At 38.8% G+C, this 26933-nt stretch overlaps 1 protein-coding gene across 2 annotated transcripts in view; it reads right to left on the bottom strand.

The window, feature by feature from the left end:
- The window catches only part of LOC133345938 (V-type proton ATPase 116 kDa subunit a 1-like), a 228083-nt gene that overhangs the window by 164540 nt on the left and 36610 nt on the right, over nt 1-26933 (bottom strand). For both annotated transcript variants that reach the window (XM_061557080.1, XM_061557081.1), the window contains exon 4: nt 17613-17741. In XM_061557080.1, the coding sequence (XP_061413064.1) occupies nt 17613-17741 (129 nt within the window). The remainder of the gene's footprint in view (nt 1-17612; nt 17742-26933) is intronic.

Here is a 26933-nt window from a genome sequence, read left to right as displayed (position 1 = left end):
CACGATGGCTGCGGGCGGCGCTTTTTTCGCCCCATCATCTTTGACAGGTACAAGCTGCCATCTGATGAACAGGGGCGTGGAACGAACCGGCCTTGTATCAGGTATGAACGACGGATCTCGTTGACACTGTTCAGATCGTACATCAAAATGGCAGATTTTGTCCCGGGATCCTGATCGACGATGTGCACCTCTGCGGGCAATGGCGCTGGAGGCGGGGAGTTAGCTAGCGTTTCTGCTTCCGATTCATCAGCTGCCGCCGTTGAAGATGAAGGGTCAGGAGATCGCGAACGGTGATGCTGAGCTGGAGGACGCTCTGGCAAACGACTCTCAGAGCGCTTCTGCAGCCATCGATCGAGGGTCGGCATCGCGCTCGCTGAAGGTGTTTGCCTTCAGGGAAGTCGTGTACTGTATACGCAACTGCGCACAATTCTGTGAGTCACTTATAACTGCTTTGCCATTACTTATTGCCAATTATGGACTCAGACTATTGTCCTATCATCTCATAGAGTCCCTGGCACGTAATACTATGCTACACAGTGGCAGTGGGGGTCGCAAAATGCCAATTTATTACTAATAAACCCTAATGATCTAATCGAAATTAGGGATTTCGATAGGATCATTGGGGGGGCACGTTCCCCCCCCCCCTACTGGCTCCACCACTGCACACACACATGTTGGCTCACATGTGAACACATTTAAATTCATATTTGGCTTCAGAAACTGTTGGGGCAAGTGCTGTTAGTGAGCACATACTATAAGGCAGTGGTGGAGGAGGCATCATGCATCATCACTTTTGTTCCCCATTGTCGTGGAAGCTTCAGTATTTACGCACTAAATATATGTCAGTCCATATCGTTGCTATTTTCAGTTTGAGCCAACCAAGGTACGGGTAAGACCAGATTCAAAATTATCATTAATAATGCTGATTCTATGCCTCGGAAAGCTTCCCTGTGTCTCAATACTTTTTTGCAGGAGGATTCTTAAATGAGAATTTTTTCCCATTCATATTAACGAGTGTTTGGCATGTTGAGGAATCTGGATCACCGGTAGAAAATCCACGTAGAAAATTCACACAAACACATGTATTGAGAGGGACACTGAATGTGACCATCCCTAGCTGGCTACCTTGCAGCCCCAGCCCACAGCACTCGGTAATCCCAGGAAGTCTCCCATCCAAGAACTAACCAGGCTCAACCCCAAATAGCTTCTGAGATCTGACAAAACCAGCTTGCATTCGCAATTATTTTCTAGTGGGCAAGTGATCTGTAATACCATAGTTTAATGTGGTGCTAATTTTTTTTCATGAGGTCTTCATTGATGTATTTCTATACATGTTTGTTTTGTTACCATTCACTTTATTCGACATATTGTATCTGTTGAATTATTCGTATTGCCGTATTATAATGCGACTTCATCATTTAAAATTGTGTAAACTCATGGCAACAGTCAACCCAGAGAAAACTTACACTGAGCAATTACGGATGGCTCTTTCAATGTCAGTCTGACTCACTGAAGTTGGCCAATCAGTTACACGGTAATGGATATCAATAACAGCTCTCCAACTCAGCATGGATGGCACTGAGCCCACGTAACATGGACATGTAAATTATGAAATCTTCCAAATCAATGCAATGTACTATCCCTACTCAAACAAATGAAATTGGCTGATTACACTAATGGCATCTAATCTCCAGATGCGTTTGTGATAGTGAAAGTATTATTTGTGTTTAAATTAACTGCTCCCCCCCTTTTACATTACTGAGAAATGGAAGCAACATTTTCTTGCCAAAAATACAATGGGACTGCCCCGCTGGCAGACATCACAGGATTTTCCATAACAGCATTGACAAAAACAGAGAGACCATTTCCAGAAATAATGTAATTCTGAACAATGGACCATATCCTATTGTGTTTTGCTTCCGAGAAGTGCACTATTCATATTCACATGAATGCAATTTTTTATTTTAAAGTATAAAATTAAATGTTAATTAAATGTTTGTTGTCATTTTTAAATTATTTTTTATGTGGTAACAAGGCATGTCTAATGATAACCTGCTCATCTTAATTAAAACAGCTTCATCTGCATTATTTTAGCTGTTGGTATGCAGTCAACTATTTCAATTTCAGGCAACGTTCTAAACAGTACATTCTTTATATTTAATTTTAAAGACTCAAAGTGGAAGATGATTTTTCTAGCAATTTAAATATAATGTGGCCACATAATACGCTGTCTTTCCGACAGCTCTGTGTCTTCACCTGTGGACGGCTGCTTGTGTTGTGGCCGAAACGTCGCGAGAATTTTAATTTTATTATGTTTTATTTTTATTATTTTATTATTTCCCTTCTACGTGACTTTACCGAAAGAACCAAGAAGATGAATCCCTGCAGTCACGAAAGCTTTAAATCGAAAAATGCCCAACATAGCTTGTTAATCATGGGCTGAAAGTCACTCATCAGAAATTGCTCATTCTACGATGGATTCAAGCAGCTCAATCCGTAATAAATTAACAATAGCGCAGAATCTGGATGTCGAGATTTATTTTTCATGCAACCGAAGCTTGACTTGTTTGAAGGGGGAGGCATACACGAACTCAGCAGGTGCATTACATAATGTAAAACTTTAAACACGTAGTAAATGCTAAACAGAATGAGTAACGGTGTAATCCGATTTTTATCTATCATGCATTCTGCTATAGATTTCACCTCATGTGTATTTGACAATAGGCTTCGTCTTAAATGTTGTAACAACATGATTTAATTTACTGAAATATAAGAAAGTAGAAGGGTTGAACTCTCAGCCTTCTGCACTGCCCCACCCCTCCAATGCTACGTGGCTGATGGCATGTTCTGCAGCATGGATTGATCTTCCACTTCTTGCTTATGATTGCCACCTGAAAACAATGCATGTGGTAAGAGTTTAATTAAAATATGGAATAATAATTCAAATTAATCATGCACATTCCATCCTAGGATCCCAGAGATACAAGCATTTAAGATGTTCACATGTCAAGTTAAACTTAGTTAACATTTTTGTGGGGGTCGGAGCGGTGGCGTAGTGGTTAGCACACTGTGCAAAGAACCCGTTGACTTGCGCTTAATTCCAGGCCACAGCTAATATCAGTTGTGAGCGATATCTACATCATTCCTAGACCTCGCCCTTCACAAACCTGCACTGACTAGTGACGTATGACCAAATGACCCTCACGCCCGATGTAATGTGCGGAGGTCCTCATCCAGAAGTGTATTGCAAAAGGGTTTTTATTCGCTATTAATGCTATTTACGTTTGTGTCTAAAAAAATCATTTCACAGATATATATGAACACATAATGTAACAGCCCAGTTTAAAGACTGTATTTAGTAAATCAGGATCGGATTAAAGGAACAACATCTTAAGGGACGGTTTGCAAATGAAAAGCGTTGCTATTTCCTTTTTAAAATGAAAGAAACAGGATAAACTTTCTTCTTCGCTCACATTACTTATGCTTAGATAGGTATATGAATAACCACTGCACTTAGCAACATGACTTAATTGATTTAAAGTTACAAGCAAGGCATACAAATGCAACGATAGTTTATGTTTCAATTACAGTAGCATCGTCTCTGGTTCTTTCGGTAAAGTCACGTAGATAGAAAACATAATGAAATGAAACACGACGTTTCGGTCGCAACACAAGCGTCCGTCTTCAGGTTTAGAAGCATCTTCAGCAAACACATGTAACATCCGGCAAGTGTGATTGTATTACTACGCACGTTCACATACTGTGTGTGTGCACAGGCACTTGTGAGTGCGCAACTAACACCACTTAAACTATGAACCTTAAATGCTTTACCATAATATAAACACCACCACATGTTTCTCCAAGATTTTTTATCTCATGCAGGTTCAAATAGAGTACAAGTATTAAATTAAAGCCTTGCTGAATGACAATCTGCCTAGTTATCCCGAGTGCAAAGCTCCTGGCTCAAGGAGGACGTAGTCATCAAAGTAGGAAGCTACGAGATTACCAAGGCTCCCAATGTACACCTACTTGTCAGTTGCCATCAAAAGTGGAATGCCCCACAAAGGCTTTTGCAGCAAAATCGTAAACTTTAGGGATGAAGTAACCCCGTCTGGATATGAAGGTTTCTCACCTAAGGTACAGGCAGAACGTGTGACTCAGGGCCATGTAATGTACTCTCTTAATTTAGAGCAAAGCAGGAACATGTGTCTTTAGATCATTTTTTTGTATACAAAAGTTACTTAAAATATTCAATCCTCGGTTAGATTACTTGCGACTTGTTCCTAAAGAAAAGTTGGTGTTTGTTTCATCAACATCTACGTTTGCTTTACAAACTAACTGCATGTCCACATTTAAACGCAAGTTCCCTAATATTTGTTCACTTTTCCACGCAACATTAAGCGAAGGCAGTATACCATCTGCTGAATGTTATAGGCCAGTGTTATTACTATACAACAGTAAGCCTACGCTTCATCGGTTTAGACGTCCAACTTGCATAGTTATGTTTGTTTACTGGTTACTTGGCATGTTGGGCCACTGGACCTGTGCTCAGGAACCTTGATGAAAAAATACGAAGAGGAACTTTAGAGCTCAAATAAACAATATGACAATGTATTGAACCGCCACGTATATTAAGCTCTAATTTAGAGCTCAAATAAATATGATAATGTATTGAACCACATATTACGCTTGAATGCATATTAAACTTGAATTGTAAGATAAGTAATAATCGTGTTGGACTGCTAAATTACAATGACGTCAACAAAAGTTTTAACATCTTTACTGAATTTAAATAGTTAGTCAACATGTATGTTTTAATTAGCAATTACCTAACTATAAAGCACGACGCCCACATTGATCACATCAACTGTTAAACTTCTGCTCGATGCTGCCAACATTATTAGTAATATGCCTTTCTACACCAAAAAAATGTGCTAAAAGCTTTTGTTCATTTGTGTACACAGTCAATTATATAAATTACCAGCATCGAGGTGTGAATGATGAACGTACAGCAACTGCAGTGTGCGTATGAAGACGATGGTATGTTATGCATAATATGACATTTATATAGCATGTGTTTGTTAATTAAAGGCAGTCGTCCACAGTATCCTCATTCCACCGTTGCGACAAACGTTTACTTACAATTATATTGCAGAGCCATGTTATTACTATCACTTTGCTCCATATTGAACACCCCCACGTACCATTTACCCAACACTGACCGACCAACATTGCTAATATATGCTGTTCATTCCTGACATTCTACTAAACATCTTCCTGAACCATAAAATGTTGTCTTTGTAACTGGATATGTCCATCATAAAAAAAAATCACCATATTGCCCATACATTTGTTTTATACTGTGTATTTTCATATACAATAAACATTTGAAATAAGAGGCCTACAAATGATCATTTAAAAAATGTTAAATACAAAACGGACCCACCATTATTACAAAGAAAGATAGCATTTGAGATTTAAAATTGTGCTTGCAGTTAACAGTTACAAGCATTTCCCCTGGTGGTTTTCATGCGCACAAGAGTTAGCCAGAAGCTCTATGCAGCTGACCAATGAAATAGAAAAAAGACCAATTATGGTACAAACTGTAAAGCTAACCAATATACCCTCAACGTAATGCTGTCTGTCAAACTTAAGTACACATATGTATCTCCAGATATGTTGTTACATCTTTCACTGTAACATTTGTCCAGGTTTATCACCAATAATAAAACTATAAATCATCTCGATTGAACATCCTAAAAGGTATAAAACAAACAATCACCACAATTAGAGGTAACTGGACATGAATTGTTTTCAAATGCTGTGAAAGGTCACCAACTTGCCGGTTGCTTTCACAGAAAACCCTACAGCATATACATGATTATCGGTTTCAGTATAAAGTAATTCATAAAGAAGTACAATAATGTATTAGAGGGTATCACCTCATGAAAAATAGTACGAACAATGTCAATCACGAAATACATGTCGAGGAAAAGGAGAGAAATAGAGAAACAAAGAAATGCGAAATAAAAGATGGAAAACATAGAAGTTCATTAAACGATTAAAAACAAAGAATGAGAAGAGTATTGGATAAAAACAGATGAAAATTATTTGAGGAATTTTATGCAAATCGTGTCTATCTAAAATAAAATCACACAACCTAGAAATAAAACACTTTTCTGACAAAGCAGAGGACGTTTTCCACGTCATATTTGAAAAAGTAAATTCTGCCCATTTGAGTATGAAAAATGAACAGCTCCTGGATTAGATGGTATAATTGTAGATATCATGAAAGAAGCAGGATCTGTTTGAAAACTGAATATCGTAGATTAATTGCATATGATATAGGAATACTGATTCCAAAGAACACAGGATGAGATGTTACTATCCTTTGTGCAAGCACTTCCAAGAGTTCATGAACAGTGAGCCTGGTGAAATTTGGGGAGCGCATCGTCAGTAGTGACCCTTTGGTTCCTAGGGTGTTTCGGCCTTTCATACTATACACCCTCCCCAAAGGCGGCCAGCGACAGGGTGATCAATCCTACGCTTGCGTCCCATTCCCAATTAGTCATAGGAGTTGCCTTGTTGTTGATAGCCAACATCCCATGGGACTATGCATGGCAGGGGCGTCCTCCTCCCTGAGTCAAGCTTTGTTGACTGTAATATACATAGTTTTTACAAACCTAATACAGTCTGTCACCCTATAATCTGGGAGTTGCATTCCTAAAGAACACCGCGTTATGGAAAATTGCGTAATAATAAATAATCTATAGGGTAAAGCACAGTCCGCAATAACACGTGAGATGCGTATGCAGGCTGAACAAAAACAGAGGCGCATGGATAGCATATAAAAGCATCAAGCAGCATCCCACCTTGTGTGATACGAGGCCAAAGCAGCCTGACAGCCGCTTATTCCTACTCGCGCGACGTAGTTCTGTTCACTGAATCGCGTTATCTCCAATTTACATCCGTGTTATAAAAAAAACTTGTTCCCTAATGCATCCATCACGTTCTATCCTATTTGCATTATGAAAACACGCGTTATCGGAGAACAGACTGGACAAAACTTTACGTGATATCAACACAACTCATATCAGAAATATGGACATTGACAAAGAAAATGGAACCAAACCTTTAAATAACTACCCGAGGTATACATATTAGAGTAATAAATTAGGCTTGTAAAGAGTATGACTTAGAGGCGTGAGAAGGAACCACAGACACGAGGGAAGGCAGCCACGCCGTGAGCCCTTGCCAACAACTGACCAAGCTCTATGGTTCTCAATATTTTATTTTAGCCAATTGTTGAGTACTTGGATAATACCCGCACATGTGAGGAGTGCAACACTCTATCTCTGTTCAGATAGAAACATATGGATATCAGTCCACTTGCTGTACTGCCATCTCATGGCAAACCAGGGTACGACAACCTCGACGCCTACAGGGAGTTTGACAACATTTGTCTACCAACCCTCTCCTCCACAGTGCTGGATGACAGACGTGCATCACCACCATAACCCGGTGGAATATAGAGACTGAGAGACAGAAATAGGAACACATAGATTCAAAAATATACGGAAGTTCGATATATAATCATGGCTGTTAAGAAAAGTAAGTGGGCATGGGTCGAACACTTCGTGATAAAAAGAAGATAGCCAGTGGTCAAAACATATGTATGTGTGTTGAACATCTTTCACACCATACGTATCCAACCGTGCTAATTGGAGGTGCGGAGGCAGGTCAACAATTTCAAGCACAAAAATCAGTTCTAAAGAAATTAGTTTTCAGTGTAGATTTAAAAGTGCATAGCTCCAATGGCTTCCTAATGTCGGAAGGAAGAGCGTTCCAGACGGCCGCAGAAGCGCATCTGAAAGCGTGCGATGCAGTGACTGTCTTTGTTCAATAGCTATCTAAAAGCCACTGCGAGGATAACCATATAGCTGCTGCTGGGTTTTACAGCACAAGACTAAGGGAGATGATAATTGCTTGGCGAGACCTTCATCCAACAGTAGCTTAGATGTTGACAGCCTATTCTAACAAAGCAACTTGATGATAAACATTGTAGTTGCTATACACTGTCATACATGGTACTTTAATTCAAGAGGCATACACATATGAAGTAACATACGTGGTTTTTACAAACCTATTGGAGAGCTCTCAGTGAAATCAACACAACCCATATATGTCTTAGGTGTACATCACAGCAATCATCAAAGTTGTTCAAAACTATCGTAGTTTTTTTTTCAAAAGATTACAAATGCTATTTTTAACTCCATTGCTTTATTAATTTTCACGATGGAAATTAAATCAGCTGTTCAATAAAGCCATTTCGATAGTTACATTTATTGAGCGACTGTTTTGTCTTGGTGTGGTCTGGGACTGTTTTTGCTATTGTTTTTGCTGCCTTGCCCAATGCTTGCATTTGGTATTGAAAAATCGCCAGGAATTTATGTATTTATGCAATATTATACTCTATTGATGTTGAGTGCCTTGCGAAACTTTCCGATACTTTGCACTCATATCAGATGCATTGTTTGTTGTTGTAACTTTCTGACCTGCCTATGCTGGATATCTGTAAAAAAAGAGCATCATAGCTCATCGTATTCTTTCGGTCTAAATAAAAATTCAGATTTTGCGTGCAACTCGCCTTGAAGTGTTTCACTCCCCACGAGTCTTAAGCAGCTGGCCGCTGAGAATTCCCTTACTGAACACTGCAGCGTGGCAGCGTCTCTCTCACTCTCGTGCCACAGCCAATCGATACGATGTGGATACTGTGGGGGGGGGGGGGGTCGTCTTCCAATATCCAATTACCACACACAGATAAAGTGCTCACTGATTTATCTTCCTTGTCACGCATGCATTGATCACAGGTGTGAGACAAGCAATGAGGAAGGGCCGCATTAATATCCTTCAGCATCAGCTCAATGCCACACCATGTTGCGCTGTCCCTGGCTTCTTTTTTCTGATAAACAGTTCAGCCAAATTAATTGTTTCAATTGTCAGTGCCACTTTCGCTACTTTTCCAACAAACCATGGAGTTTGTTCCCAAGTCTAGATGTGTACACTAGTTATCCGGACATCATGGAACATGCCTGTAAGCCAGCGCATTGTTGAAAACGGTTGGTGGATAATCCAGATTTGTGAAACTCCCAAATACCCTGGGCTGTAAAATGGTCAGAATTCGCAGTTTAGAAAGTGGGTTCGTGACCCTACTGTTGAATGTAAGCCCCTCACATGTAAGGGGTTTCTCCATACACTGCAGTTTTCTCCCACGTGAAATAAAACGCTTTGAAAATAACACGTAGGCTTTCGCATAGTCTCAAACGGTGTTAGACCAGAAGACGCCTTTTGGCGAGAAGACGCCTTTTGGCGTATTTTGGCATCTTCTCGAAAGAACGCTGTCTCTGGTGTGGACCAATCAGTTTCAAAGACAATGCATATGCTATCAGAGTATGTTTTTTGTTTGCATTCTGACCGCAAGTATTGTGGTTAATGCACACGTGATTCCTTGGAAAAGGTTTCAGTTTGGTGTTTTAACATTTTAACACCTGTTTTGTTGCCAGAAAAAAGGGGAAAACCTATTCTCATATTTTGGTACTGGCAAAGGAGGTCCCATGAAATATATGCATTGTCTTTGAAACTGATTGGTCCACACCAGAGACAGCTTTCTTTGGAGCCTTGTCTCAAATTGTGTTCGACCAGAGGATTCCATAAAGGTCCCATGATGCCATTTTGATATTAACGATGTGGTTTTATTTTTCTGTGCTTATTTCAGTATCTTTAGAATGGGCCTTTCTAAAGTGGCATTTAAAAATTACTTTTCCCTCAAGAATGTACACTAAATGTGTTAAACTTTACGGCTTGTCAGACGCCAATGTGTGGTAGTGGCTCTCACCTACAAGCATTACATTCAATTTCAATGTTACTTGTGAATCCTTACAATAGTTGGATATAATTGTGCTTGCAAAGATAATGGATAATTGAAAACGACTCATCGATCAGCTTGCTGTATACAGTTGTGACATCAAACCACAGCCGAATTGGTCACATAGCACTCTCTTAGGAAGAACATTTTGAGCAGATATCATGATCATTTAGCATCTCTAGTATATAAATAGTTTTGAAATTGCATTGTTACGTGCCGTTCTCCCATACCCACAAGATATTCACGTGTGATAAATATTTAAATACACACCGTAATGTATTATTTACGGTGGTGAATCAATGAGGAATATTCAAGCAGGAACGCCAATGCTTAGGGTTGACTTAAGGTATCTTGTGGAAGTGGGTACATTACCCATCAATCAATGCAGCACATAATACCACAACTCTGTTATTATCCATGTTCAAGGCACCCAGCAGCTGTACACAAATGCTTGGTAAAATGACGATGTACATTGCACATGTAACTGATCATTAACTCTAATCTGCTGATGTGCCTCTTGCCATCCTGTCTGCTTTTCTCTGAATGTTAGCCTTAAATCAAATCGGTATGTGCTAAAGCCATGTGGGAGCCTGGAGACAGTTGCAGATTCATGGTATGAATAGGCGGTAGAGGAGAGAAATGAAACTCCATTTAAGTCAGGGAATGCAACGTGAATGTAGTTAATTTGTATATCTGACACGTGTAATTACATTTAAACGAAAATCTAGCATCTCAAATAGTTCATGAAAAGGCATTACATTTGCGGGTCGCACAGATGAAATGTGAATAAATGCTTACGAACCTTTGCGTGTGAGGCACGACATTTTAACCGCACTGGGCAAACCTCCTCATCCCTTCCACTGCAATACAGTGCTTAATTTCAGACACTTTTATGTCTTCCCAAGGCACCCATTTTAAGTCAAGTTGGCAAGTGGGAAGCCTTCACCGGGTACAAAGGCTGTAACTGAGCCCTGGTTGCCAATAATGAACAGAAGCTGAGTGTAATTGCTACTTTTCTGCTTCAGAAGCAGAAAACTAAACACAAAGAAGATTGAAATTGGTTCCCAGAATTTGTATGTACTGTACTCTACAGGCGATGTGTATGGTCAGATTTTTAAAGCAGATAGTGTTTTTTTACCATTATATACCAGACTGTCATATCCCACTAAGATTCGTGATACTGAATTGACCTAACTCAGACGGCCACTGAACAACATATCCATTTCCACCTCATATAAAGTTATCATGTTTTGTAATGTAGTGATGTTTACTGGCAAACAGTATTCATTTATTTCAAGTATGATACTTTAAACAAGCCTTATTCCAACAGAAGACGTAGTTATCCATGAATCTCCACAATGGGTCTCTACAACAGCATGAATATTATTAACAAAACAGATATTCATACCAGGCTCGAAGCGGTTCGTAAGGGGAACAGTCTATCATTGCTTTTTAGAGGATTATGTTTACAGGTTTCAGTTTAAATATTGTGGAGGGAAAATATGTGTTTCCAGATTAATTAAAAGTAATATATTACCATTCCAATAGTGTTCACCTTTTTAATGATTATATTATGCACTTGCAAAGGATACCATGTTCTAATCCTACATTCTATACAAGAGTAAATTGCTCATCATACCTCCTGCTTGGAATGTAGTCAAAGCAGCATAGTGACATACCTTACAAATACATGTAACAATGTATACATTTATAAAAGTAATAATAAATGATAAATGACTGCCCTTTGTCAATCCACTGCTGGCTGAAGGCCTCGCCAAGAGAACGACTATGAGATTAAATGTGGAACAGTCAATAGACTTAATTTCCGGAGAGGGGAAGACCAGCACAGCAGTAAAGAGTGTAGAAGTGTTCTCCCATCGCTGCATTTGACAGGATTTACAGTCTCAGATAAAAACGTATGCGAGATTTTAAAAGGCACTTCCCAGTTCCCCATAGCATTACTCACTCAGATAATCATGAAACACATTACATCACTGACCCTAGAAATGTTGGTGTCAAATGAAACGAAATACAGGAGCACAACAATAAGTTCGAATTCACGTTGTTGCATGAAAGAAACACAATGTTGAAACATCAAAATATGAACGCTATATTTTAGTTGGAGCATAAATGGAATGCTAATGAATATGGAATACCGTCTACTTAATAGTCTCATAGATAAAAATGTATTTTAAACATTCTGCAATGACCTTTCATCTCCTTGTTGTATAATAGCATGCATTTAGAAATAAACAATTCAGCATTTCTAGTACCAACTATCATATTCTTATTTTGTCCAACTCATAGCGAACATGGCTTATTAACAGTTAAAGAAATGCTGCGTTATGGGATCTCCTTTGCCAATACCAAAATATGAGAATAGGTTTTCCCCTTTTTTCCAATTACAATCCAGAATATACATCTAAGTATAATAAGACTATACACAACAATAACGACAGCATAACATACAACAGACTGACTGTCTCTATGTTCCTTTATGTAGACATTAATACATACAACCAATACTGAATGTGGTAAGGTTTTGGTAAAAAGGTACCACCATCTCACATGACTGTTAAGTTTCGCCATTTATAGCTTTCCTCTCATACGAGAAAGAAAATGTCAACACTGAACTCACATTTATGGAACATTTACATAATCTATAGAACCTTGAAAGGAAGATTTACAATTCTGTCAGTACTTCAAAAGGTGTCTTTTAACTCATGTGAAAATATGTGGGATGGAAGGAAACAGGGATTTTGAGGGACTCATTACAACTACAAAAATAACCAAAAAGTTATAAAGTAGTCACGGTAACTATTTTTTTTATACAATTACTCATGATCGAAAAATTTTATTTATAATCAAACTATATTTACTATACTCGACCAGTCTAAATGTCAAATCCTTACTAGAATGTTCAAATAACCCGAGGTCAATCATGACCAATACAGTTGATGCCACCACCCCTGACCTCTTTTGATTCTGCTCTTCGTTATAACACAATCATTTCTGGGTCTTGCCATTGCTATACAAGTCCATACAGGACTGATGTAACATAACCCTTTGATAATCGATCTCTGGATATGTCTGTTTCAGCGGCCTGCTCCTCCTCCATCCTGCAAACGTACCCCGCCCGTTGTTACCTGATGTCGAATGATGCGTTTCTGTTTGCCACTAAGCAATCAAACGTTTCCTGGAAACCATTTTAAAAAATCACAGTATTCTTCTTCAAAAATTTCCCCAGTGTTTCAGATATTGGAGGGAGACCTTTGAGTGTAGTTTCAGTGATTGTGGCACATTCCACAATGGCAGGTACATGTGTGCAGTCCATCGCTTTTGTCCCTTACTGTTTGAGCTGAAAATAGTCGGTTGACAGGGTTTGGCTGTTTGCTCACGACAATTATAAGATGACCCATAGTCGCAAAAACACCCATTAAATTTTCTAAAACTTTAAAAAATGAAAGTTAACAATGTGGCTTTATAAACAGCGAGTCGTAGCTCTTGTGAGATTAATCAGTGATACATTACTTTGAAAAAGTTCACAACATACATATATAATAAGACAGTGGCAGGAAAAGATACGCGAGTTCATCTGTATTGACATTTTCGTGTTATCTCCTCTCAGAATGGGTTTTCTCCGGGTACACCAGACTCCTTCCACATGCCAATAACTCTTAAAAAGGAGTCTTCGGACTAAGTATGGCTTTGCTGGCAACACGACATTTGCTGCACCATCTTCATCTTTGTCATCATGCGTTTAGATCATTAAGATTATTTTGTTGGTATATAGTGCTAAATGATAAGCCATTTTCGTTGAGCTGTCATTTGTGGCCAGGTCTACTTTTGAAAAAGAAGCTCAGAGCTCAGTGGGCTTTTCCTGGTAAAATTAACAATTGTTACGTTTTATTTGTATATTTTAAAGTGATTTGCTTACCTTTCCTATACGTAGGACTCCTTTTGTGTTTTGTATTGTTTGTTATTGTAACGTTCTGACCTGCCCTGGACATCCGTGAAAAGAGCTTTATAACTAATCGGATTTCCCCAGTAAAAATAAATATTATAATTTATCATCAGCAGCACGAGCCATATCAACAATAGCCACGACAGTAAGCAATTGCCTCATCTTCATTATCATCAGCGGCAGCAGCATCCATTCATCATCTCATTTTCATCTATAATAATCAGCATCATGATTCACATCAGCAGCAGCAATCTCAGCATCCATTTACGTGCACACAAACGACAGGAGGTACAAGAACAATGTGCATGCACAATGTGCATACATAGTATACATTGATTACCATATGAATAACCCAGCCGGCAATATATCCCCATTGTAATATATATGTATTAATTAATTCCTCCCCCCCCTTGCACAAGAAGAGCTCACAAGTGACGTCATCACATCTATCCCTCTATTTAAGGAACGAAACAGGAGGATTTCTCTACCAATCTGGCTGTCGCCTGATGAAGCTAGTTGTAATTACTGGCAAGACGTCGTACTTATATTGTAAATGTTGTGGATTTGCTGTCCAACACACCGGTGTGCTGTACTCGTAACAAATTGGCATGTTCTGTTTATGTGGACAAACCTTACTAATTGGCTGTGTCGGGTGGTGGCGGGTTTAACGACACTCTTATATTTACGCGATCTAACCGAGAATAACTATATTATGGATTTATTATCTAATTTTCATCTATCATAATCAGCATCACCATTCACATGATCATCCTCATTATCATCATCGTATCATTCTCATCTTTATTTGCCTTTACATCACGAATGTCACCATCATTCCAGCACATAGCAGAACGTGTTGAGCGTAAATGGTAGAGAGTTATCATTAATAATGTTTGTTATTTAATTAACAAATCAGAAAAAAATCCATACATTTCTGCTATTTTTTTAAGTCATATTTTTGTTGTATTTATTTACTCACATAATTCAACGGATTAAGCCCGATCAGAAAATTGTTTATATATCTTTACTCTGGCTCAAGGGGTTTTAGTTAGACAAGACAATCATGATTCAGTGAACGTTCTATCCGCATAGAAGAGAAAATAGAATATTCGTGCAAACCTTGAGGCGCTAATGTAAATTGCCTTCAAGGTGATAGCATTCCAAGGGCCAAATTGAATTTCACCACTACAGCCATATTTATTCAATATGCACCAATTTGCATAGTTATACAAATAGACAAATTGTTCAATTTTAGCAACACGCAGCACAATGTCCTGATACACGTATAGTACAATAGAGTATATCGTATTATGTGACTGGAGTGTGGTTTGCATGATTTACAATTACATGAAGGCAAAACAAAGCCTTGCCAATCCAGAGGTTGTCAACCCTGCACGGTTTAGAATATTAATTAAATCATTAACTCTGTCCATTATGGCTGTCTATGAATATAATTAAAATGATGGTTTCTTTGACTATATAAAAATGTGACAAAATACTAGCCCACTTGTATATATTCTTTCATCACTGCAATGGATTCCAAAATTCCCAGCTAAGGAATTCTCTAATTACAAGACTGCAAAAAACAGAAACTAACAGGACCGATAATGCACTTGCACAAGTAATTCTTACGCCTTTCCTTTGCACCACCACATTTGTTTCGAATGTTCAATCACAGCAAATGGTATCCATATATCTCGCACAGAATAATCATTCGCATCCTTGTAGACAATATAATTAACACAACAAATAAGCAGACAATACAAATTATGACCAATATCTAACAGATGGGTTATTTTACTATAACATCTGGCAGTTCACCAACATGAGTTCAAACACACCTGACTCTTTAATGAGATACTTGTATGTCGAAATCGATCAAGAGCTTGCATTGTTGAACCAATGCTGCTGAAATTATGCAATCCCAGAGGGCCTCGTGGCTGATTTGATGGATAACAATTACTTATATTATTTATGTACAGTAGAGGGACAGATATGGGAAGCAGATGTCTGCTTATGCATTTTATTCCCCGCATCTGAGGTTTTTAACTGCACCCCTATATCAATTGAAGGTCTTCTCCACGCCAGCATCACCAACATTTATCGCAGAGTGCTACGGGTCTTGTTGTGGTACGAAGCCAAAAGGAGCCCCGCCTCATCGTGAAACAGGACCGTCGAATCATCTGACTCTTTTAAACCGATTTCAAGCTGTACAATCATTTGCTTTGTTTAAACAGTGATCGCTTTGGGATGCCAAATCACATCTAAAGCTAACATAAAATACAATGGGCAGTTGCTGACATAAATAAGTAATTTGGAACAACATTCCCATCACTGAGAATGCATTCCACACAAATATCTCACAACATGTTTAAAATAAATGCATGTGATCCAGCCTACACCTAGACCATGAGTAGTGAGTAATTCAGAGGTTTAACGTGCAACTATTTAATACGAGCATGAATAACATATCTTCTTAAATGCTGAATACAATAGCGTTTGATTTCGGTGGGACATGTCTTGTGCAGCCTTGACTCTCTAACAACAAAAAAGCAATGACCTGGCACAGTCACGCACTTGGCCACAGAGTTTATTGTTTTCGAATTCTCTTGTAGTTTATAAAGTCCACAATGGTAATGAAAAGCTCGATAGCGAGCTCCAAACATTAGCAGCAGCACATTTAACATCAGCAGTATGCAACGATATTGCTCCCAATGTCACGGTGAAAGCCAGCGCCATGGCCCTTTAGCACCAACAATACGAGGTACTTTATCTTGGATCTTTATTTATTTATGGATTCCCTAAAAACAACCCTGTGGATGGTTGGGTTGTTTATCATTTTCTCAATGGCATCATTCTACACTCTGTAGTCTGGCGTGATAACATATAATACTACTCATTGTAACAAAAAATATTAATTTAACATGAACAAAGAATTACATGTATCCTTGAACTCACCTTTCTAATATCAATTAAGGTCTATTTAGTAACTTTTAAATAGTGGAAAGTACGATTCTAGGAGAAGTGGTGCAATGGCACAATGCTGAGCACAGTACGGTATAATACACAGCCGCCCCAGTTCAATTTATGGGCATGACTAACATCTTAGGTTTTTTCGGTAAAGTCACGTAGGTAAAAAATATAATTAAAATTAATAAAAGTAAAATAAAAAATCACGACGTTTCGGAGGCAACACAAGCTTCCGTCTTCAGGTGGAGCCGTCACAGCACGATTGCTGTAACTTGATACGATTGCTGTAACTTGATACAGCAATCGTGCTGTGACGGTTCCACCTGAAGACGGAAGCTTGTGTTGCCTCCGAAACGTCGTGATTTTTTATTTTTATTTCACTTTTATTAATTTTTATTTTATTTTTTACCTACGTGACTTTACCGAAAAAACCTAAGAATATGAATCATTGCAGTCACGAAAGCTTCAAATCTAGAATGACTAACATCAGTGCCATCGTGATATCTGAACCGGTCCTGGGGTATCCCCTCTTCACCCAACCGCACTGACCAGTGTGGTGAAGTATAGTCAAATAAACTCTCATGACCCGCATGGTACGGACGGTCTTCATCCTGAATTGGATTGACAAATGGTTGTGAAGTATTATTTACGACTATTATTACTATTTTAGGAGCATTAACTTCCCACAATGCTCTCATTCCCACTGTGCTATCTGTCACCTATACCAGCTCCCACGAAGCAGAGAACACGAACCTCGGTCAAAAAGTGCTGTGCGTTCTCCAGCACGTGCCGCAGTTCCGTCAGCTCCAAGAAGTTGCGCTTCAGGGTCATGTGGTTGATCTTCACCTCATTCAGCTCCGTCTCCAGCTTCTCAAGCGTTGCCTGGAAATCAAGTGGGAGAGGTGCGGTTCATGTAGCTATAGTAATAATGGTATTACAGGGTCCCATTTCCACATAATACAATCACACTGTAGGATGGAAGACACGATGCAACTCTGATTACCACATATCATGGTTTTCCCAAGATGTCTTCCTGTTGAGGGAGCTGTCCTGGGAAATCTATAAGTCTTCTCTGGACATGAAAACTCTTTTTTTTGTGAATTGTGTAATAATAATAATACACTATTCAAGTCAACACATTTACATGTAGTTCTCCTCCTTTCGGGTATTGTGAGATATTGTTATTCCCATGATATGTTCTGGTCTTTTTGTACCTCAGAAGGTGGATACCCGAAATGCAACAGCCCATGGAACCCTTCATCAAGGGTTGATTATGTGTTTTTCTCTTCCAGGGGTGCAGCATATGAAGGCAGATACATCCTAACACAAGGAGCTGTTAAGAATCATGTGACGAACAGACATGGCCTGAGACGAGCCAGTTGCGGCAGGTGTTTATGATGGATGGCTGCCCCAGTAGAGCTCGTGACACCGCCTGTGCTGCTGTAAATCAACGAACAGCGTCTATTACCCATTAAGTGTGCTTGTTTTCCTGTATCACAACTGTACCTCATTTAAACATGGTCTCTTTTGTGAAACTGACAGGCCATGCTTTACACGTTGTAAAAGCTTAATTGATTACACGATTTTTGTTCCTGGGTAGTAAGTGTTATTTCGTAATTGCTTATGCCTAAAAAGTATAAAAAATGGCTATTATTCCCCACAAACTTTGCTTTTATGACCAGGACAGTGAAATTATGAAATTTACCTATTTTCAATGAGAAAACGGACGAATTTGTGTCTTTTAATTCACAAAAAGTCAGAAAAAAACAACATATGAATCAAAATTAACATGTCTTTATACCAAAGTAATACAACAATTACGACAAAAGATAAGTGAGTCGTTTTTCGAGATTTACGATTATACTGTAAATCACTTTCACAAATCAGCCCCCAAATGTAGTCTCCCATCAGGTTCTCGTTATACTGTCCTTGGTAGCGGCGTTCAAAGTCCAGTATATCCTGGTGGAAGCATTCGCCTTGCTCCTCCGAGTACGCTCCCATGTTCTCCTTGAATTTATCAAGATGAGCATCAAGGATATGGACTTTGAGGGACATCCTACAACCATTGTGCCGTAGTTCTTCACCAGTCTCAACCAGCTCCACATCGTTTTCGACCTTGTGATTGCCCAGGAAGCCACGAACCACTGCGACAAAGCTGTTCGAAGCCGTTTTCTCCTAACTAGTGAGCTTCTTGGGGAATTCATTGCACTCCAGGATCTTCTTTATCTGTGGTCCAACCAAGACACCGGCTTTGACCTTTGCCTCAGACAGCTTAGGGAAGAAGTCTTGAAGGTACTTGAAGGCTACCGACTCCTTATCTACAGCTCTGACAAATTGTTTCATAAGGCCCAATTTGATGTGCAGTGGTGGCATCAGCACCTTCCGGGGGTCCACCAGTGGCTCCCACTTGACATTGTTCCTCCCCACAGAGAACTCGGTCCACTGTATCCAGTCCCACCTGTGGTAGCGCGCCTTGGTGTCTAAATCTTTTGTAGTAATTTTTGTATTACTTTAGTATAAATACATGTAACTTTTGATTCATATATTTTTTTTTACTTTACATGAACGAAAATACACAAATTCGCCCATTTTCTCATTGAAAATAGGTACATTTTAAAATATCATTGTCCAGGTCACAAAAGCAAAGTTTGTGGGGAATAATAGACATGTTCTGTACTTTTGAGGCATAAGCAATTAGGAAATAATACTTACTTCCCAGGAACAAAAAATAATTTGTTTCGCCGTGTTAAAGGACTTTGGCAGAATTATGTTGAGTGAATTGCAGTTGAAGAACTTTTAAGCAATCTTTATACGAACTGAAAGTACAGCAAATAACAAAAACAATACGACAAAATAGACTAAATACAGTTAAAAAGTAATTGAAAAATTGATAATTCGATAATTATCATCGTATCTTTAAAGTGTATATTTTATGCTTTCATTAAATATTACATCATGGCAAGCTTGATTGTATAGATATAGGTGTTGGTGCCATCTTTTGAATATTTTCATTCGGTAAAGCCCCACTACAGTATATAAATATCACTACAGTGTATATAAATATGTATAAATCCCACGATATAGAAATCCCACTTACGATGCCAGGCTGTATTTTTGCACAACGAATGTGTTTCTAGAATTTTAGTTCAATGTTGCATTAATGCAATTTAGATGAAATGATTTATATTAAAACAATAATTGGTTTAAATAAATAACCAAAAACAAGCATTTCATTTATTTACAAAGAATCTGTCAAAATTTGCAATTGTGTCTTAATGCATGCCAAGCGATTAGTGCACGAATGGAGTTAATTATATGAAATTGCAAACAATGCCAGTTCATAACAGCCCAAACACATTTTACAATCAATTGTTTATCCTGTAAACATGTATTTTTGTGCATTGCAATATAACATACTTTAATAGTATTAGAGTTAAGTTAAGATTGTCTGCTTGTAAACATACAAATAATAATGCATCTTCATTACGTGAAAACACATGTTATTTTCAAGGAAGAATACATCGTTTAAAGTATTTTCACAAATAATGCTATTAATGTTAATAGTCCTTAACTGCGAGTACTGCCACCAACCAATGAATATATTTAACATCTTGAGGAAGCATTGTCGAAGATAGTATGATATAGTTTAGAAACCTTGGAGGATTGTGTGAACCAAATGAAAAGCACTGAAGTCACTGGAGATTCTGAAAATGGTTCAATACAATGTGAGATTAGTCAAGGGGCTAGGGTTAGCCACTTGTGAAAGTGGGAAGCTGGAAATAAAATTGGTGACATGAATCACACGATTGTATGTGGGTGCCCTCCAGATGCTCTCTGAAAATCAGTTGAATGAATTCAATAAGCAGTGATTTTAAAGCTAAAGAGTGTAGACTAATAGTGGAGCATTCCGAAGTATAGGATGCAAGGTAATATGGGAGTACAGTATGGTTGGTATGGAGGAAAAGAAGCGACATTAAAGGTTGTTTTTTTTTTATCAAACACCACAGTCTCAGGCTGATTGTGCACAAAGTCACGTCCATCAGTGTAGGGTCTCCCGATACCCCCCCTCCCTCACTCCCTGCATCTTCATCTTATTTTCTCATTCAGGAAAAAAGGCAAAAATATAGTTTGTTTCACATGACATTATCCTGGTTCCATCGCAGTCGATGATTAGTAAACTACATTTACATGCTCTTTGGTTCTTTCGGTAAAGTCACGTATAAAGATAAAATAATAAATTTAATAATAGCATACGACGTTTCGATTGCAACACAAGCAATCATCATCAGGTATAAATGAAATAGCAACAAAAATCTAACCAGAAAACTATAGACAGACATATAAGCAGACAGATATCACCAAGATACATATAGAGAGAGTAACACATAGGCACAGAGAGGGAGATCATCTCTGTGGCGAGGCCTTAAATAGACAGAGGGGGGGGAGGAAGGGGGTGGAGAGAGGGAGGGGTTAGAGAAAAAAATAACATGTCAATGAGTACGGCGACGCGTGGTCAAGTACGCAAGCTTGAACATTAGGAAAGAGGGAGAAAGAACACACTAAATTAAATAACCTAGCAAAATATCAAAATGTTATGTAATACAACACAGAGAGTCGGTCAACACACAATTAACGCATAGCCTGGTCGATTACGTATTTCAAAGATTGCTAAGTTAGAATTTAAGTGTGAAAATTTCAAAGAGAGACAAAACATAAAACAAGAGGAACGGAGACACACAGACAGAGCAGAACATAAGAACGACAAAAAACGAGTGGAAACAGAAAAAGTACACTAAATACACAGGCAGAGACAGAAAACAAAAAACCCAGAGAGGGAGAAAAAGATAAACTTGAAACTTCCCCGAAGAAGCAAAGCAATAGACGTATGCAATTCTAAAATGCTGGACAGCTTGACCGGTACCATCGTGTCCGTTATATAATGGTATAATGTGTATCGTTACAGTCCAAGCTACTATCTATAAATACATTACAAAACTTAGCTTAGATAATAATGTGAAATGATGTTTTTATCAACCATGAAATTTCAGTTCAGAACATTTTATTCAGAAGATATACAACTCAGTGTTTGTGAGCACTGGTTTATAGATATGCAGATATTAAATCAGTTTCGTTTGGTCTTGGGCAAGAGCACCTCAGTTTGACTTATGGAAATACAGCAAAACTATGCTCCAGAGCCAAGCCCATTAGCAAGACATAATGCAGCACTGCCTGCCAGCATTTACAAGCAAACCAATGGTGTTTTCAATGAGTGCATTCTAACTTGTGCATTTTCTCAACTCAGCACAAACTTTGTGAGGGCTTCTCTCGGCAGCTTGATTAAGATACTGAATATTACAGCCGATGACCCTGGTGGCTCAGAGGTCAGAAGGCTGGGCTGGCATCGCTGACATCCTGGGATTGAATCTGGGCAGCCACCGGTGATCAAATTGAGTTCTCAACTGTAACATGTTTACGGTCTCAGCCTGCTCACGAACGACTGTACTAAAAAACCCCCATCACTTAAATTTTGCACTTTATTTGGCTAAATTCCAGCTCCGAGAATGAAAAATATTAGTTTTACTAACATGGAACAATGCATTGGCAGCGTGTATGGGAATGCATACCCCCTACTCTGTAAAGGACTATAAGCTATTAAAATATTTTGTATTTTACCAGTGACAGCCCACTGATCTATACAGATCTTTTTCAGAAGTGACCTGGTCACAAATGATAGCTCAACGAAGTGGCTTATCACGTGAAAATTTATAGCAGCCAAATACCCTAAACCAGTGGTTCTTAACCTGGGGTGCACGCACCACCTGGGGTGAGAGATGTCCTTTCTGGGGGTGCGAGACATGCCAGATTTTTTTTTATAAGATACATAATCGAAACACAAATTAAGCACGGGCGCGGAAGTACAACTACTTTGTTTCATAAAACCTATATATTTATTCAACATTGTAATTTTTTTTACGATTAAGAACCAAAGGGGTGCAAGCATGCAGTAAAGGTCAAGAACCACTGCTCTAATCGCATGCTTCTAAATGTGGAGGAAAAAAACTGAAAGACCCAGCGAAAAATCCACACGAACGCAGGGAGAACATGCAAACTCCAAATGTATAGGCATCAGGGTTGGGATTGTACCCACGAACTCCTGTATACCAAGTGAGGTAGTTAACATCTCGCCACCGTGGCGCCCCATATCAGGAGAAGTCACGTTAAAGATCTCTGACAAACGTGGCACACTGCTGTGTGAGATTTGCAAGCGATTCACGCCAAAAAAAACCAATGGGAATAAACTGACAAAAAGACAAAGAGAGCTTGTTTCATTGCCAAGTCTAAATACCTTACATTGTCCTTGGACTCGGCAATATATACAGATTACGTCATCATCATCAGCAGCAGCAGCCATTTTCAATCAACTACTGGGTAAAGGCATATTCATGTTACTAGCACTGTCTATCATTCTGTATAATAATTAATGTCAGTCACTCCATCTCCAAATGGTTGGCCCCTGATTCATGCACCCAAAATTTGGCTGCATTTTGCTCATTTAGTTAATGAATTTTCCTTCTATGTTCTGTCCAAGCAATTATATAAAAAAAATGTGTTTCGTCCATGTGTTTTATTTGTTTTCTAAACCCTGCATTTTCATGTTATCTCTTGGTGAAATATTGAAAGATTAATCTGATACAACTACTACTGTGTATATGACCATAAATATGACATGCACAAATAACCGTAATGTATATCAAGCCACCGTGACCCGAGGTCAGTGTTACGATGATGAGCTGTAAATCGCTTGACACGTAAAATCATAACCTTGAATATGAGACACATATACAACACTTTATTTAGTATTAACCAATAAAAAGCATGGTATCTGCAGGAATTGGGGAAAAACTGATTGACCCTTCCAACAATACTGCAACAAATTTTGTTTACAACATGGCTCTCCAACAGTGTTGAAATTATTTTGCTTCAGAGCACCTCAAGGCAACCTCCATATTGAATATTTTCCATGAACTTCCATGTACAAAAAAAATCCCATATATGCAGTATTGCATTTTTCCAATTTCGCCTGGGGTAATTCCCCTGCAGAAAAAGGAATCTACATAAATCTATGTAGGCTGCTGTCAGTGATTTGTCAGCAGAATTGCTCGGCAAGTCATTCCTTCCCATTTCTCCACTCTACTCCCCGCAGGCACAACACACGGTGGTGCTGAGTTCACAAGGGTTACGCTCGACCTTCCGACCACCCCCGCCTCCCCTAAACAGCATGCTTGCCTTGGCCCTACCACAACCTGCCCGTAACTCGGGCTGCCCCTCTGTACAAATGTCCGCTTCAGACGCACAAGACACATTGATGGCTGAATCATCCATCCTTCCAGGAATATCGTGCACACCTACCGCTTATATTCGTGCGATTGCAGAAGTCAAATTAATATGAACGTTTATAATTAAAGGGTTAACTCTTTACCCACGAGGGATTCGTTGTTAATTTCAAAAGCTCTATTTGAGATATGGTCACTACATGCTCAGGAATGTATACCACACGTATCATAAAAAGTGCAATCAATCAAAAACTTGTAAAAACTACATCTCCTCCATAACATTTATTATCTACAATTTGTGTAGAAACCAATGACAGTACTATCAGGTTACCTTTCAACATCTATGTGGAAGATAATGTAAGTATACCGCTAATTATTATATATGTATGTTGAATTTCTTTCACACAGTACATAGCCAACCATGCTAATTGGAGGTGCGGGAAAAGGACAACAAACATAAATAAGTGTGTTTATGCCATTATCTCTGTAAAGTTGATTAAATAAATACCAATTTCTGGGAGGTAAACTGTGTTTGTGTTTTGAGTGGACAGATGCCTTGACTGTTTTATAAGAGAGCTGCCTTGCTGACACAACTATCATTTACTTTGACAAAACAAAGAAGAATTTTTTTTGCATGATTTGTGCACTTTAGGAGGCACACACATTCTTAGACAGAATTTTTTTGTGTTGAACGGACCAAGGGCCTCAATGTTAATAAAATTGTAAAAATGCCATGAATGCGAGCACATCACTTGGGTACGTTGACATTGCGAGGCAGTTCATTAATCACGAGCTGTGGTGGAAACGCTCTCCCGCCATCCACTTGCTTCGTGGGCACTGCAGGAGAGTACAATACTCTGACATTTCCAATAAATCACTGTGGACAAAGAAGCATCCACAGGAAACACTCAGACCATTTCAAAGAGAAAACTTTCTTCACTACTCCATTGTTCACGCTTTCTTTGCATTTCACAAAATTAGATCGATGACAATGTGTCAAGTAACATGTTTGATGGTAATGGATTTAATTGCCAATAGAACTCAGCTCACAGGAACCCATAGTTTCCTAATGGAAATTTGCAACGTTTGCCAGAGATATTGGTTTGTGCACAGTAATTTATGGTGACGTACGGTACACTCACATTTGACAAATTGCAATATTTGTAAATCACATTAAGATTGGCCACCGGTGGCATTGCAGATGTATAAGAAAAGCACTATCTACAAGCGGACATTTACTCACAGACTCTACAATGACTCGGAAACAATTGTTGGCAAAATGGGCCTCTCACAAGCACTCGAATATCATCCAGCAGAATCGCAACATAATTCACCACTTGTCAATAACACGACATACTGGGACAGTCAGGATTTTGAGGAAGGACCCTTTAGAAACAGATTTAGGATATACGTATTTACGTGAAAAGAAAGACACACTTAAATTTCGATTTAAAGCTTTCGTGACTGCAGGGATTCATCTTCTTGGTTCTTTCGGTAAAGTCGCACTTATTCAGATGCATTTACAATTTCTCAGATATACTGGGCCTGGACTGGCAGGGAAGGGAACTCATACCTGGATATCCTCATCTTTCCCACACAGCTGTATGTAATCTCCGCATTTTGCTCAATAACACGGTTATAGAACAAAAATCAGGATTTGAATGTGGTCATTGGTGAATTTGGTGAACTTTGAAGAGTAAATACTTTGATATCAAAGGTGAAACATACACATTTTCATGCATTAAAAAAAAATCCAGAACCTTCAATCCATAACTTCTGATATGACACAAAAAGCATTTACTTGGTGGCTAACTGCACAATGTTAAGGGCCCAAACTGGTGATTCTAACTTGCTGTGTACTTAATGGTATTCAAAATAATATTTTTTTGCATCACGAAACTTTTCTCTATTACCGTGCTGTGGTAGTCCTTAAAAGTCACCATTGCTGTGTTCCGCCTTTTTCCCCAAGTATTACTTATTATAATGGGGTTCTGCTCTTCATGCCAATCGTGTGTTCTCTGATGAGCGGCCGTGCTTAATAGTTCTGCATGTATTCCCACTGCCCGAGCAAGGGTTGCTGCTTTTCAACTGGACTAATTACTGCTATATCGTCTTGAATATATGAATACAGGACCATCGCATTTGGGATCCAGATGCATAATTTTGGTTAGGGAAGCCCCCCCCCCCCCCCCCCCCATCATGTAAATTTATGTTTTAAAAAACCTTGTAATTTGGGGGGGGGGGGGGGGGTCCATGAGTTTGGAACCCGCGTACAGTTCTGTCTCCTCTCCCCAATCACCTCCTCCCCCCCATCAGCTCCTCTCGTCAGGCCTGATTGCATCTCAAATTGTTAGCAAACAAGTTCCTGTGGAAATCTAACGAAATGCTCGTCTGATCATGTGGGTATTTCTATAGCATTTCTTGCTACATTGTGGTTATTTTCGGTGATTTACACGAATGAGCATGTACAAGTGTGACTATCACACGCAAAAGAAAAACAGTATATGCACATAAAACCCTATTAAAAGTCAAATGATTGACTTTTGTATAACGGATTCTCCATCCTCACAATTGCCATTTTTTAAAGTTGGAACTAAACTGTTGTGCTGTTTTTTTACTCATGTAAGAATATTGTATACAAAACGAAACACCGCACCATACAGTTATTGCTACGATAGATAAGATGTAGTCCACAAACACCATCAATTTGTGTTGATGAGTACATCACTCTTGGTATGCC

Source organism: Lethenteron reissneri, chromosome 23 (genome assembly GCF_015708825.2).
Source record: "Lethenteron reissneri isolate LAM-NWPU_2019-01 chromosome 23, ASM1570882v1, whole genome shotgun sequence".
NCBI lineage: Eukaryota > Metazoa > Chordata > Hyperoartia > Petromyzontiformes > Petromyzontidae > Lethenteron > Lethenteron reissneri.
Note: the sequence above shows the minus strand (reverse complement) of the source record. Positions and strands in the feature narration are given on the sequence as shown.